General features: G+C 61.0%; 1 protein-coding gene across 1 annotated transcript in view; it reads left to right on the top strand.

Annotated features, from left to right (window-relative positions):
* Positions 1 to 2,518: 2,518 nt before the first annotated feature.
* LOC130521659 (threonine--tRNA ligase 1, cytoplasmic-like) overlaps positions 2,519 to 15,682 on the top strand; it is a 16,611-nt gene continuing 3,447 nt past the window's right edge. Inside the window, 16 exon segments of the mRNA XM_057025383.1 lie at positions 2,519 to 3,194; positions 3,366 to 3,434; positions 4,772 to 4,953; positions 5,027 to 5,150; positions 6,316 to 6,440; positions 8,110 to 8,227; positions 8,409 to 8,473; positions 8,547 to 8,577; positions 8,579 to 8,626; positions 8,704 to 8,850; positions 12,423 to 12,521; positions 14,609 to 14,775; positions 14,842 to 15,004; positions 15,070 to 15,207; positions 15,483 to 15,560; positions 15,659 to 15,682. The exon segment at positions 15,659 to 15,682 is cut by the window's right edge and continues 77 nt beyond it. Of these exon segments, the coding sequence (XP_056881363.1) occupies positions 2,889 to 3,194; positions 3,366 to 3,434; positions 4,772 to 4,953; positions 5,027 to 5,150; positions 6,316 to 6,440; positions 8,110 to 8,227; positions 8,409 to 8,473; positions 8,547 to 8,577; positions 8,579 to 8,626; positions 8,704 to 8,850; positions 12,423 to 12,521; positions 14,609 to 14,775; positions 14,842 to 15,004; positions 15,070 to 15,207; positions 15,483 to 15,560; positions 15,659 to 15,682 (1,884 nt within the window). The 5' untranslated portion in view covers positions 2,519 to 2,888.

Below are 15,682 nucleotides of genomic sequence, written 5' to 3' on the forward strand. Positions count from 1 at the left end.
GTACTGCACCATACCCCGACACCGCCCCCTAGCGACAGTTCTTTAGTACTGCACCATACCCCGACACCGCCCCCTAGCGACAGTCCTTCAGTACTGCACCATACCCCCGACACCGCCCCCTAGCGACAGTCCTTCAGTACTGCTCCATACCCCGACACCGCCTCCTCGCGACAGTCCTTCAGTACTGCACCATACCCCGACACCGCCCCCTAGCGACAGTCCTTCAGTACTGCACCATACCCCGACACCGCCCCCCTAGCGACAGTCCTTCAGTACTGCACCATACCCCGACACCGCCCCCTAGCGACAGTCCTTTAGTACTGCACCATACCCCGACACCGCCCCCTAGCGACAGTCCTTCAGTACTGCACCATACCCCGACAACCGCCCCCTAGCGACAGTCCTCAGTACTGCACCATACCCCGACACCGCCCCCTAGCGACAGTCCTCAGTACTGCACCCTACCGCGACACCGCCGCCTAGCGGCAGTCCTTCAGTACTGCACCATACTCCGACACCGCCCCCTAGCGGCAGTCCTTTAGTACTGCACCATACCCCGACACCGCCCCCTAGCGGCAGTCCTTCAGTACTGCAACCTGCCGCGACACCGCCGCCTAGCGGCAGTTTTTCAGTACTGCACCCTGCCGCGACACCGCCCCCTAGCGGCAGTTTTTCAGTACTGCACCCTGCCGCGACACCGTCCCCTAGCGACAGTCCTTCAGTACTGCACCCTGCCGCGACACCGTTCCCTAGCGGCAGCCCTCAGTACTGCATCATACTCCGACACCGCCCCCTAGCGACAGTCCTTCAGTACTGCACCCTGCCGCGACAACCGCCCCCTCGCGACAGTCCTCCAGTACTGCACCATACCCCGACACCGCTCCCTAGCGACAGTCCTCCAGTACTGCATCATACCCCGACACCGCCCCCTAGCGACAGTCCTTCAGGACGGCACCCTGCCGCGACACCGCCGCCTAGCGGCAGTCCTTCAGTACTGCACCATACCCCGACACCGCCCCCTAGCGGCAGTCCTTCAGTACTGCACCATACCCCCGACACACCGCCCCCTAGCGGCAGTCCTTCAGTACTGCACCATACCCCGACACCGCCCCCTAGCGACAGTCCTTCAGGACGGCACCCTGCCGCGACAACCGCCCCCTAGCGGCAGTCCTTCAGTACTGCACCATACCCCGACACCGCCCCCTAGCGACAGTTTTTCAGTACTGCACCCTGCTGCGACACCGCCCCCTAGCGACAGTCCTTTAGTGCTGCACCCATGCCGCGACACCGTTCCCTAGCGGCAGCCCTCAGTACTGCACCATACTCCGACACCGCTCCCTAGCGGCAGCCCTCAGTACTGCATCATACTCCGACACCGCCCCCTAGCGACAGTCCTTTAGTACTGCAACCTGCCGCGACACCGCCCCCTAGCGACAGTCCTCCAGTACTGCACCATACCCCCGACACACCGCCCCCTAGCGACAGTTCTTTAGTACTGCACCATACCCCGACACCGCCCCCTAGCGACAGTCCTTCAGTACTGCAACCTGCCGCGACAACCGCCCCCTCGCGACAGTCCTCCAGTACTGCACCATACCCCGACACCGCCCCCTAGCGACAGTTCTTTAGTACTGCACCATACCCCGACACCGCCCCCTAGCGACAGTCCTTCAGTACTGCACCATACCCCGACACCGCCCCCTAGCGACAGTCCTTCAGTACTGCTCCATACCCCGACACCGCCTCCTCGCGACAGTCCTTCAGTACTGCACCATACCCCGACACCGCCCCCTAGCGACAGTCCTTCAGTACTGCACCATACCCCGACACCGCCCCCTAGCGACAGTCCTTCAGTACTGCACCATACCCCGACACCGCCCCCTAGCGACAGTCCTTTAGTACTGCACCATACCCCGACACCGCCCCCTAGCGACAGTCCTTCAGTACTGCACCATACCCCGACAACCGCCCCCTAGCGACAGTCCTCAGTACTGCACCATACCCCGACACCCCGCCCCCTAGCGACAGTCCTCAGTACTGCACCCTACCGCGACACCGCCGCCTAGCGGCAGTCCTTTAGTACTGCACCCCGCTGCTTCTTCTTCTTCTTCTGCTTCTTTTTCTTCTGCAGTCGGCAGACCCTGCTGTAGCGCATTACTGCCACCAGCTGGCACAGAGTTAGCGTCGTATTCCACCGCCATGAATTGCGTTTTATAAATAAAGACAACGCTAGAATATCTTTCTCAGATAGTCGGACTGCTGGAATCGGACTGCTGTTCAACTCCTCGCAGGGGGGTAGGAGGGCCAACAGGAGAACTGGAACATTTTTATAGTTTTATATTTATATTCTATTTTTAATTTATTCTATTTTATTTCTTATTTTATTATATTTTTATTATCTTTAATAGGTTTAATGGGGTGAAATGGTGGTGGGTAATTTTGTAGATGCTTGTAGATCTTTGGAGATGCTAATTTCCCTGGTGGACACCCCCTAAAGGGATCAATAAAGTACTCTTGAATCTTGAATTTGCCTTTGCTGTTGTACTGTGACCCGGATGAATCCCAACCTTCATGGACTCCATCAAATTCGTTCTGGATTTTATCTGCAGAGAGGAATGTTGAGCCAGTCAGGTGCACTGTAGACCACAGATGGCCAAAAAGTGGATTCTAAAGCGAAATCCTTAATATTGTTGTCTCCTCTTTATAGATTCTACACTTACGTTTTAGGTTAGAGTTATTTTTGGCTCCAGGTTTTCTGTCTTACCGGGCATTTGGGGATCCTGGTGAAGCCCGGTGTGACAGAAAACCCGGCTGGACCTCAGCCTCAGAACTGGATTGGACCCCCCCCCCCCCCCGCCCCCTGTTTGAGAGCGCTCGGTCATTTAAAGATGGCGGAGTGCCTGGCTGCACGCTTGACCGCCCAGGAGGAGCAGATACGGCTGCTTACTCAGGAAATCTACAGTCTCCGCGACGGTTTGCTTCTGAATGTGGATCTGGATGTGGTGCAGGTGTCTCCTCGGTTGGACTCCCTGCGCACGGACAATGAAAAGCTGAGGTACCGGTTAGTCCACCTCCGTCGGGGTCTCCAGGCGGAGCTGGAGCTGCAGCAGCAGGGCAAAGGACCGCAAGAAGTAAAGAACATGAAAGCTTCAAAGACAGTCGCCAGCAAATCAGAAACAGGATCCAACAATAAGGTACAATTCTAACCCGGTTACCGGGGTGTTGCATCAGTACCAGCACCGTCCGGGGTAATGACACAGGGCTCTAGAAATAGCTGCGAGCTCTCTGAACATGGTCAGGGGCCCCGTCGGTGCTGGTGTTGTGGCTGGGGGGGGAATAAGAATTCCTTATGTGTGTGTGGTCAGGTGGAGACCCCCAAGAACCAGATAGTAGACAAGAAGAAGAAGCAGCAGGAGAAGGGCCACGCCACAGAGGTGATTGTTGATAATCACGGAGCTGACCCGCCTCAGCCAGCTAACGAGCCCATCTAACCAGCCCAGCTAACCAGCCCAGCTAACCAGCCCAACTAACCAGCCCAGCTAACCAGCCCAGCTAACCAGCCCAACTAACGAGCCCAACTAACAAGTCCAGCTAACGAGCCCAGCTAACGAGCCCAGCTAACGAGCCCAACTAACAAGTCCAGCTAACGAGCCCAACTAACCAGCCCAGCTAACAAGCCCAACTAACCAGCCCAGCTAACGAGCCCAACTAACAAGCCCAGCTAACGAGCCCAGCTAACGAGTCCAGCTAACGAGTCCAGCTAACGAGCCCAGCTAACCAGCCCAACCAATGAGCCCAACTAATGTTGATAATCACGGAGCTGACCCGCCTCAGCCCAGCTAACCAGCCCAGCTAACCAGCCCAGCTAACCAGCCCAACCAATGAGCCCAACTAATGTTGCTAATCACGGAGCTGACACGCCTCAGCCCAGCTAACGAGCCCAGCTAACCAGCCCAACTAATGAGCCCAACTAATGTTGCTAATCACGGAGCTGACACGCCTCAGCCCAGCTAACGAGCCCAACTAACAAGTCCAGCTAACGAGCCCAACTAACAAGCCCAACTAACGAGCCCAGCTAACGAGCCCAGCTAACGAGCCCAGCTAACAAGTCCAGCTAACGAGCCCAGCTAACGAGCCCAGCTAACAAGCCCAGCTAACAAGCCCAGCTAACCAGCCCAACCAATGAGCCCAACTAATGTTGATAATCACAGAGCTGACCCGCCTCAGCCCAGCTAACCAGCCCAGCTAACCAGCCCAGCTAACCACCCAGCTAACCAGCCCAGCTAACGAGCCCAACTAATGTTGCTAATCACGGAGCTGACCCGCCTCAGCCAGCTAACCAGCCCAGCTAACAAGCCCAGCTAACAAGCCCAACTAACCAGCCCAGCTAACCAGCCCAACTAACCAGCCCAGCTAACCAGCCCAGCTAACCAGCCCAGCTAACGAGCCCAACTAACGAGTCCAGCTAACGAGCCCAGCTAACGAGCCTAACTCATGAGCCCAACTAACGAGCCCAACTAACGAGCCCAGCTAACCAGCCCAGCTAACCAGCCCAGTTAACGAGCCTAACTCATGAGCCCAACTAACGAGCCCAACTAACGAGCCCAACTAAGGAGCCCAGCTAACCAGCCCAGCTAACCAGCCCAGCTAACGAGCCTAACTCATGAGCCCAGCTAACCAGCCCAGCTAACCAGCCCGGCTAACCAGCCCGGCTAACCAGTCCAGCTAACCAGCCCAGCTAACCAGCCCAGCTAACTGTTGTGTGTTGCAGCCCTGGCCTGGGTTCGTGGCCGAGCGCCTGAGCCTGTATGAAGCACTGAAGGAGGAGAGCGCCGCCCTGCTGGCAGAGAGGGCTGCAGAGAACAGGTGCATCCGTGTGGAGATGCCAGACGGGCGTCGGGTGGAGGCCAAGGCCTGGCTCACCACGCCCCACCAGCTGGCCTGTGACCTCAGGTTGGTGGTTCTACGCTGTCATCAGTCAGGCGCCTGGGCTGAACTATGGTCTGTTTCCCTCTTGGTTCCTCAGCCAGGACCTGGCGGACCACACGGTGGTTTCTCGTGTGAATGGGGAGCTGTGGGACCTGGACAGGCCCCTGGAGCAGGACTGCTCTGTTGAGTTCCTGCCCTTTGATAATGAGGATGCTCAGGCTGTGAGTTTGACCCTCACCTTGACCCTCTGACCCTGACCCCACCCTGACCCTAACCCTGACCCCCTAACCCTGACCCTAACCCTCTAACCCTGACCCTAACCGTCTAACCCTGACCCCACCCTGACCCTAACCCTGACCCTGACCCTCTGACCCTGACCCTCTAACCCTGACCCTAACCGTCTAACCCTGACCCCACCCTGACCCTAACCCTCTAACCCTGACCCCACCCTGACCCTAACCCTGACCCTGACCCTCTGACCCTGACCCTCTGACCCTGACCCTCTAACCCTGACCCTCTGACCCTGACCCTCTAACCCTGACCCTGACCCCCTGACCCCCTGACCCTCTAACCCTGACCCTCTAACCCTGACCCTGACCCTCTGACCCTGACCCTCTAACCCTGACCCTCTAACCCTGACCCTAACCCTCTAATCCTGACCCTCTAACCCTAACCCTACCCTGCCCTCTAACCCTGACCCTCTAACCCCTGACCCTCTAACCTGACCCTGACCCTCTAACCCTGACCCTCTAACCCTGACCCTGACCCTCTAACCCTGACCCTCTAACCCTGACCCCCTGACCCTAACCCTGACCCTCTGACCCTGACCCCACCCTAACCCTGACCCTGACCCTCACCCTGACCCTCACCCTGACCCTCTAAACCCTGACCCTAACCCCCTAACTCTGACCCTGACCCTCTGACCCTGACCCTCTACCCTGACCCTCTAACCCTGACCCTGACCCTCTAACCCTGACCCCCTGACCCTGACCCTAGCCCTCTAACCCTGACCCCCTGACCCTGACCCTCTAACCCTGACCCTGACTCTGACCCCCTGACCCTGACCCTCTGACCCTGACCCCACCCTGACCCTCTGACCCTGACCCTCTAACCCTGACCCTCTAACCCTGACCCTCTAACCCTGACCCTGACCCCCTGACCCTATAACCCTGACCCTCTAACCCTGACCCTCTAACCCTGACCCTGACCCTAACCCTGACCCTCTAACCCTTAACCCTGACCCTGACCCCCTGACCCTGACCCTAGATCCTTGTGAGGCACCTGTACGGATTTCTTTCTCCCTCTATGCTGAAAATGCTCCGATCATTTCTGTGGTCTCTGCTGGACAAAGGTGTCTCTGGTGACTCTGGTCCCACCTGTGCCCAGGTGTACTGGCACTCCAGCGCCCACGTCCTGGGCGAGGCCATGGCGCGCCTTTATGGGGGCTGTTTGTGCTACGGGCCCCCGATTGAGAACGGCTTCTACTACGACATGTTCCTGGATGGTCAGAGGTGAGATAACGAGGAGTTTCCCTGCTCACACGGCTGGTTGATCGTTAGTCTACGTTGACCCTGACCCTGACCCTGACCCTAACCCTAACCCTCACCCTCCCCCTCACCCTCACCCTAACCCTGAACCCTGACCCTCACCCTGACCCTCACCCACCCTGACCCTGACCCTGACCCTAACCCTCACCCTGACCCTCACCCTGACCCCTCCCCGACCCTCTAACCCTGACCCTCTACCCTGACCCTGACCCTGACCCTCACCCTCACCCTCACCCTGACCCTGACCCTCACCCTCACCCTCACCCTGACCCTCACCCTCCCCCTGACCCTCACCCTCACCCTCACCCTAACCCTAACCCTAACCCCCTGACCCTCACCCTCACCCTCACCCTCACCCTGACCCTCACCCTGACCCTCACCCTCACCCTCACCTGACCCTGACCCTGACCCTGACCCTCACCCTAACCCTAACCCTAACCCTGACCCTCACCCTGACCCTGACCCTCACCCTCACCCTCACCCTAACCCTGACCCTCACCTCTCACCCTCCCTCACCCTGACCCTCACCCTGACCCTGACCCTCACCCTCACCCTAACCCTAACCCTGACCCTCACCCTCACCCTCACCCTCACCCTGACCCTCACCCTGACCCTCACCCTCACCCTCACCCTGACCCCTGACCCTGACCCTAACCCTCACCCTGACCCTGACCCTGACCCTGACCCTCACCCCTGACCTGACCCTGACCCTGACCCTCACCCTGACCCTCACCCTCAACCCTGACCCTCACCCTCACCCTGACCCTCACCCTGACCCTAACCCTCACCCTGACCCTGACCCTGACCCTGACCTTGACCCTCACACACCCTGACCCTGAACCTGACCCTGACCCTCACCCTCCCTGACCCTCACCCTCACCCTCACCCTGACCCTCCCTCACCCTCACCCTCACCCTGACCCTCACCCTCACCCTGACCCTCACCTCCCCCTCACCCTCACCCTCACCCTCACCCTCACCCCTGACCCTCCCCTCAACCCTCACCCTAACCCTACCTCACCCTGACCCTGACCCTCACCCTCACCCTCACCCTCACCCCTGAACCCTGACCCTGACCCTCTAACCCTGACCCTGACCCCACCCTACACACCCCGCCCACCCTCACCCTGAACCCTGACCCTCACCTGCCCTGACCCTCTCTCACCCTGACCCTCACCCCTGACCCTGACCCTCACCCTCACCCTCACCCTCCACCCTCACCCTGACCCTCACCCTCACCCTACCCTTCACCCTCACCCTCACCTCACCCTGACCCTCACCCCTCACCCTCACCCCTCCCCTGACCCTCACCCTCACCCTAACCCAACCCTCACACCCTCACCCTCACCCTGACCCTGACCCTGACCCTCACCCTCACCCTGACCCTCTAACCCTCACCCTCACCCTCACCCTGACCCTGACCCTCACCCTGACCCTCACCCTGACCCTGACCCTGACCCTGACCCTCACCCTGACCCTGACCCTCCCCCTCACCCTGACCCTCACCCTGACCCTGACCCTCACCCTGACCCTGACCCTGACCCTCACCCTGACCCTGACCCTCACCCTGACCCTGACCCTCACCCTCTAACCCTCACCCTGACCCTGACCCTGACCCTGACCCTTCTGCTCAGAGGAGTTTCCAGCACCGACTTTGGAGACCTGGAGACGCTGTGTAGGTCTGTGCTGAAGGAGAAGCAGCCATTCGAGAGGTTGGAGGTCAGCACGGACACGCTCCTGGAGATGTTCAAGGTGACCTTACTTCCTGTTTTAGCCTTTATTCCAGCAGCTGAGTCCTGGGCCGGTCCAATGACCCCTCTTCTGAGGGACTCCTGGCCAAGAACCTCAAAGAAATGATCATCAAAGTTAAAGAGGAACTAAAGAAGCTGCAGCTTTGGTCACGGATCCAATTCAATGTCTTTCATCTTTTTAGTACAACAAATTCAAGTGTCGCATCCTGAAAGAGAAAGTCCGCACCCCCACGACGACTGTGTACAGGTGGGCTGTTCCTGATGAGGCATGATGTGCACATGGGCGTGCGTGTAACGCTGCTGTGTGTCATGTTGGCTAGGTGTGGCCCCCTGATCGACCTGTGCAGAGGCCCCCCACGTCAGACACACGGGCAGGATCAGGTCTCTGAAGATCTACAAGGTGCTTCCTGCCCTCAGAGTTCACGTCCTCTCCTCAGTGCTGATGTTGGCGATGCTGATGTGTGCTTCTGCCTTCAGAGCTCCTCAACCTACTGGGAGGGCCGCTCCGACATGGAGACCCTGCAGAGGGTCTACGGCATCTCCTTCCCCGACTCCAGGAGGATGAAGGAGTGGGAAAGATTTCAGGAGGAGGCCAAGAACAGAGACCACCGCAAGATTGGCAAAGTGAGCCCCCCTGGGCACGCGGGACGTGTCCCGGCAGAGGAGGCCCGAGGGTTCCTGGGCACGCGGGACGTGTCCCGGCAGAGGAGCCCCGAGGGTTCCTGGGCACGTGGGACGTGTCCCGGCAGAGGAGCCCCGAGGGTTCCTGGGCACGCGGGACGTGTCCCGGCAGAGGAGCCCCGAGGGTTCCTGGCACGCGGGACGTGTCCCGGCAGAGGAGGCCCGAGGGTTCCTGGGCACGCGGGACGTGTCCCGGCAGAGGAGGCCCGAGGGTTCCTGGGAGAGGAGGCCCGAGGGTTCCTGGGCACGCGGGACGTGTCCCGGCAGAGGAGGCCCGAGGGTTCCTGGGCACGCGGGACGTGTCCCGGCAGAGGAAGCCCGAGGGTTCCTGGGCACGTGGGACGTGTCCCGGCAGAGGAGGCCCGAGGGTTCCTGGGCACGCGGGACGTGTCCCGGCAGAGGAGCCCCGAGGGTTCCTGGGCACGCGGGACGTGTCCCGGCAGAGGAGCCCCGAGGGTTCCTGGGCACGCGGGACGTGTCCCGGCAGAGGAGCCCCGAGGGTTCCTGGGCACGCGGGACGTGTCCCGGCAGAGGAGCCCCGAGGGTTCCTGGGCACGCGGGACGTGTCCCGGCAGAGGAGGCCCGAGGGTTCCTGGGCACGCGGGACGTGTCCCGGCAGAGGAGGCCCGAGGGTTCCTGGGAGAGGAGGCCCGAGGGTTCCTGGGCACGCGGGACGTTGTCCCGGCAGAGGAGGCCCGAGGGTTCCTGGGCACGCGGGACGTGTCCCGGCAGAGGAAGCCCGAGGGTTCCTGGGCACGTGGGACGTGTCCCGGCAGAGGAGGCCCAAGGGTTCCTGGGAGAGGAGGCCCGAGGGTTCCTGGGCACGCGGGACGTGTTCCGGCAGAGGAGGCCCGAGGGTTCCTGGGCACGCGGGACGTGTCCCGGCAGAGGAGGCCCGAGGGTTCCTGGGCACGCGGGACGTGTCCCGGCAGAGGAGGCCCGAGGGTTCCTGGGCACGCGGGACGTGTCCCGGCAGAGGAGGCCCAGGGTTCCTGGGAGAGGAGGCCCGAGGGTTCCTGGGCACGCGGGACGTGTCCCGGCAGAGGAAGCCCGAGGGTTCCTGGGCACGTGGGACGTGTCCCGGCAGAGGAGGCCCGAGGGTTCCTGGGCACGCGGGACGTGTCCTGGCAGAGGAGGCCCAAGGGTTCCTGGGAGAGGAGGCCCGAGGGTTCCTGGGCACGCGGGACGTGTCCCGGCAGAGGAGGCCCGAGGGTTCCTGGGCACGCGGGACGTGTCCCGGCAGAGGAGGCCCGAGGGTTCCTGGGCACGCGGGACGTGTCCCGGCAGAGGAAGCCGAGGGTTCCTGGTCACGCGGGACGTGTCCCGGCAGAGGAGGCCCGAAGGTTCCTGGCACGCGGGACGTGTCCCGGCAGAGGAGGCCCGAAGGTTCCTGGGCACGCGGGACGTGTCCCGGCAGAGGAAGCCGAGGGTTCCTGGGCACGCGGGACGTGTCCCGGCAGAGGAAGCCGAGGGTTCCTGGGCACGCGGGACGTGTCCCGGCAGAGGAGGCCCGAAGGTTCCTGGGCACGCGGGACGTGTCCCGGCAGAGGAGGCCCGAAGGTTCCTGGGCACGCGGGACGTGTCCCGGCAGAGGAGGCCCAAGGGTTCCTGGGCACGCGGGACGTGTCCCGGCAGAGGAGGCCCAAGGGTTCCTGGGAGAGGAGGCCCGAGGGTTCCTGGGCACGCGGGACGTGTCCCGGCAGAGGAGGCCCGAGGGTTCCTGGGCACGCGGGACGTGTCCCGGCAGAGGAGGCCCAAGGGTTCCTGGAGAGGAGGCCCGAGGGTTCCTGGGCACGCGGACGTGTCCCGGCAGAGGAAGCCCGAGGGTTCCTGGGCACGCGGGACGTGTCCCGGCAGAGGAGGCCCGAGGGTTCCTGGGCACGCGGGACGTGTCCTGGCAGAGGAGGCCCAAGGGTTCCTGGGAGAGGAGGCCCGAGGGTTCCTGGCACGCGGGACGTGTCCCGGCAGAGGAGGCCCGAGGGTTCCTGGGCACGCGGGACGTGTCCCGGCAGAGGAGGCCCGAGGGTTCCTGGGCACGCGGGACGTGTCCCGGCAGAGGAAGCCGAGGGTTCCTGGTCACGCGGGACGTGTCCCGGCAGAGGAGGCCCGAAGGTTCCTGGGCACGCGGGACGTGTCCCGGCAGAGGAGGCCCGAAGGTTCCTGGGCACGCGGGACGTGTCCCGGCAGAGGAAGCCGAGGGTTCCTGGGCACGCGGGACGTGTCCCGGCAGAGGAAGCCGAGGGTTCCTGGGCACGCGGGACGTGTCCCGGCAGAGGAGGCCCGAAGGTTCCTGGGCACGCGGGACGTGTCCCGGCAGAGGAGGCCCGAAGGTTCCTGGGCACGCGGGACGTGTCCCGGCAGAGGAGGCCCAAGGGTTCCTGGGCACGCGGGACGTGTCCCGGCAGAGGAGGCCCAAGGGTTCCTGGGAGAGGAGGCCCGAGGGTTCCTGGGCACGCGGGACGTGTCCCGGCAGAGGAGGCCAAGGGTTCCTGGAGAGGAGGCCCGAGGGTTCCTGGGCACGCGGGACATGTCCCGGCAGAGGAAGCCCGAGGGTTCCTGGGCACGCGGGACGTGTCCCGGCAGAGGAGGCCCGAGGGTTCCTGGGCACGCGGGACGTGTCCCGGCAGAGGAAGCCGAGGGTTCCTGGGCACGCGGGACGTGTCCCGGCAGAGGAGGCCCGAGGGTTCCTGGGCACGCGGGACGTGTCCCGGCAGAGGAAGCCCGAGGGTTCCTGGGCACGCGGGACGTGTCCCGGCAGAGGAAGCCGAGGGTTCCTGGCTGTGCTGCTCGGGGAACGCTTAACAGCACAGACGGCAGCATCTCGTTGCTGCCCATGTTAGCTTAGCATAGGTCAAGGCTGTAGCAGCGATGTGACGTCACTCCCTTTGATAGTTCAAAGCTCCCAAAAGAAAAAAGAGCCATCTGGCTCCTCCTCTTTAGCAGATTGAAGCCCCGCCCCCGAGCCCTGATTGGCTGGTTCCTCTCAGGTCACCAGCTGTGAGAGGAGCAGCTCTTCTCCTCAGAACCAAGCCTTAAGCTCTGGATCTAAGAACCTCGTTTTATCCTGAAGTTCTCCTTCGCACCATGTGGTGGCGCCGTGTTTCTGTGTCCTGGCACATTCAGAGCCGGCGTGACTCAACTGAGTCCAGCTGGTTTCTCCACATGGGAGACGCAGGCAGCAGCAACAGTTCCAGATTTAAGAGGAGCGTAAAGACCTCGGTGCCATGTGGACCGAGCCCGGGAGCCCAGGGAGCCCAGGGAGCCCGGGAGCCAGGGAGCCCAGGAGCCCAGGAGCCCAGGGAGCCCAGGGAGCCCAGGGAGCCCAGGGAGCCCGGGAGCCCAGGGAGCCCAGGAGCCCAGGAGCCCAGGAGCCCAGGAGCCCAGGGAGCCCAGGAGCCCCGGGAGCCCAGGGAGGAAGACGTTTGTCTGTTGTAGCCATTTAGTTCCTCTGAGGCGTTCGTGGACACTCGGTCATTATCGTTACACTAAATCGCTGAGTCTTTTTCCTTTTCCAGGACCAGGAGCTGTTCTTCTTCCATGACCTGAGCCCCGGCAGCTGCTTCTTCCTGCCCCGCGGAGCGTTCATCTACAACACCCTGACAGGGTTCATCAGGGTACGGACCCATCTGACCAACACGTTCTGAGCTCCTCAGACAGAATCAGCATCTGGATCAGAACAAACACAGGAGCCCGTGTGAGCAGCTCCGACCATGACTGGGTGCTGAGTCAGGACTGGTGATGGTTCAGGGACCAGCTTGGTCACAGCAGGTTCAGGGAACAGCTTGGTCACAGCAGGTTCAGGGACCAGCTTGGTCACAGCAGGTTCAGGGACCAGCTTGGTCACAGCAGGTTCAGGGACCAGCTTGGTCACAGCAGGTCCAAACAGCCACTTGGTGATTGAGGGACTGAGATGACCAAGAATAACCAGCACATTTGGAGCCTCCAGCAATCAGAGCAGATGTGGAACTGTTCCCAGCAGGTGTGGAACTGTTCCCAGCAGGTGTGGAACTGTTCAGAGCAGGTGTGGAACTGTTCCCAGCAGATGTGGAACTGTTCCCAGCAGGTGTGGAACTGTTCAGAGCAGGTGTGGAACTGTTCCCAGCAGGTGTGGAACTGTTCAGAGCAGGTGTGGAACTGTTCCCAGCAGGTGTGGAACTGTTCAGAGCAGGTGTGGAACTGTTCCCAGCAGATGTGGAACTGTTCCCAGCAGGTGTGGAACTGTTCAGAGCAGGTGTGGAACTGTTCCCAGCAGGTGTGGAACTGTTCCCAGCAGGTGTGGAACTGTTCCCAGCAGGTGTGGAACTGTTCCCAGCAGATGTGGAACTGTTCCCAGCAGATGTGGAACTGTTCCGAGCAGATGTGGAACTGTTCCGAGCAGATGTGGAACTGTTCCCAGCAGGTGTGGAACTGTTCGACAGGGGAAGCAGAATGTAGCTTTGTAAACGTCTGAGATCTCATGTTGATTCAGAAAAAACCTTCCTGTGATCTGAAGCTTCAGAAGGTTCTGAAGCTTCTGAAGGTTCTGAAGGTTCTGAAGGTTCTGAAGGTTCTGGGCTCGCCCGTGTGAAAGCACCGTTGCAATAGTCTTTATCTTCTTAAGAACATCACCGCCTTCCATCGACGCCTCCCGTTTGGGTGGGCAGGTCCTGTTCTCCTGCAGTCAGCACAGGAAGTTGCCTGTGCGGCGTTTTGGCAGAGATGTGGCGACATCTTGAAGACTTTGACATCACACAGCAACGGCGCCAAGACCTCCTCACGTGTATCACGCTGCAACGCTGCGCGATCATTAGCACGTCCCCACAGTCTGTTGCCACCACTGAAGACACGCGGGGAGCTGTGCATTTGCTTCCTGGTGCGCAGCGGCGTGCTACCGTTAGCAGATGTCTGGGACAGCGGCGTGTTAACGTTAGCAGATGTCTGGGACAGCGGCGTGCTACCGTTAGCAGATGTCTGGGACAGCGGCGTGCTAACGTTAGCAGATGTCTGGTACAGCGGCGTGTTAACGTTAGCAGATGTCTGGTACAGCGGCGTGTTAACGTTAGCAGATGTCTGGGACAGCGGCGTGCTACCGTTAGCAGATGTCTGGGACAGCGGCGTGTTAACGTTAGCAGATGTCTGGTACAGCGGCGTGTTAACGTTAGCAGATGTCTGGGACAGCGGCGTGCTAACGTTAGCAGATGTCTGGGACAGCGGCGTGCTAACGTTAGCAGATGTCTGGGACAGCGGCGTGTTAACGTTAGCAGATGTCTGGGACCTTTCAGCAGGTGGAGGAGGAACTCAAGTGTCTTCACATCCTGCCAAAACACGGATTTTTTACTTTGTAATTTGAAAATAGCAATTCGGGGGGTTTAATCCTGCCTTTGTTGGGGCAGGACTTGATTTCTGGAGCTTAGCAGAGCAGGACCTTCGAATGTTGCCACTTCATGCTAATTGTGGTGCCTTTTGGAGATCTTGACACCTCCTAGGTCCTCAGCCGGTCACAGCGACACCCCAACCGTGGCGCTCCACTGTGTGATTAGCATGCTGGTGGCACAGGAGGTGGACTTCCTGTGGCTGCAGACCTGAGCAGGGAGGTGTGCCGCTCCGCTCCGCGGGGCTCCGCTCCGCTGGGCTCCGCTGGGCTCCGCTCCGCGGGGCTCCGCTGGGCTCCGCTGGGCTGGGCCAGGCGCTGCTCACTGACGTGGCTGTGCCGTTGTGCTAGGAGCAGTACTGGAGAAGAGGCTTCCAGGAAGTGGCCTCCCCCAACATCTACAGCAGCAAGCTCTGGGAGACGTCGGGCCACTGGCAGCACTACAGCGACAACATGTTCTCGTTCGCCGTGGAGGAAGACGTCTTTGCTCTGAAGCCCATGAACTGCCCGGGTCACTGGTGAGGCGCTGAAGACGAGGCCCAGTGCCCGAGCGTTCCGGCCTCACCTGTGCTCCTGTCCTGCAGCCTGATGTTCGGCCTCCGGCCCCGCTCCTGGAGGGAGCTCCCTCTGCGGCTGGCGGACTTCGGGGTCCTTCACAGGAACGAGCTGTCGGGGACGCTGGGCGGCCTGACCCGAGTGCGCCGCTTCCAGCAGGACGACGCTCACATCTTCTGCAGGATGGACCAGGTGAACACATCGCTCTCCCTCGGTTCTGCTGGTTCTGACCCTGAACCCTGTGATGCTGTGTGCAGATCGGGTCCGAGATGAAAGGCTGCCTGGACTTCCTGCGCTGCGTCTACCACGTGTTCGGGTTCTCCTTCCAGCTTCACCTCTCCACTCGTCCAGAGAAGCATCTGGGCCACGTTGCTGTGTGGGACCAGGCAGAGAAGGTGAAGTCACGTCAGAATTTCTTGGAATGATGACGGGTTGAGGGACCTATCCTGCACAGAACCAGCTGGACCAGCTGGACCAGCTAAATGCTCCTCACGCTGTTCCTGGAGAGCTCTCCTTCCCAGCAGCGGCCTCATGTGTGCAGTCGCGGGTCCATTGTTCAGCCTGGTTCTGTCCAAACTAAAGGAGCAGCCTCCCGGTTCTGCTGCTCATTAGTGGACCACAGCATGAGTGGCCCAGTTCACTGATACGCTGCCTGTTCTTGGCTCCTCAGCAACTGGAGAACAGTCTGAACGAGTTTGGGGAACCCTGGAAACTGAACCCTGGCGATGGAGCGTTCTATGGCCCCAAGGTCCGACCAACGTGTCCGTTCAGCGGTACCACAGGAGGGTTGGGGTTAGGCTAACCCCAACCCAGAAAGGTCTCATGTTCTTCTGTGTGCTGCTGCAGATCGATATTAAAATCAAAGATGCC

This window comes from Takifugu flavidus, chromosome 2 (assembly GCF_003711565.1).
Source record: "Takifugu flavidus isolate HTHZ2018 chromosome 2, ASM371156v2, whole genome shotgun sequence".
Taxonomy (NCBI): domain Eukaryota; kingdom Metazoa; phylum Chordata; class Actinopteri; order Tetraodontiformes; family Tetraodontidae; genus Takifugu; species Takifugu flavidus.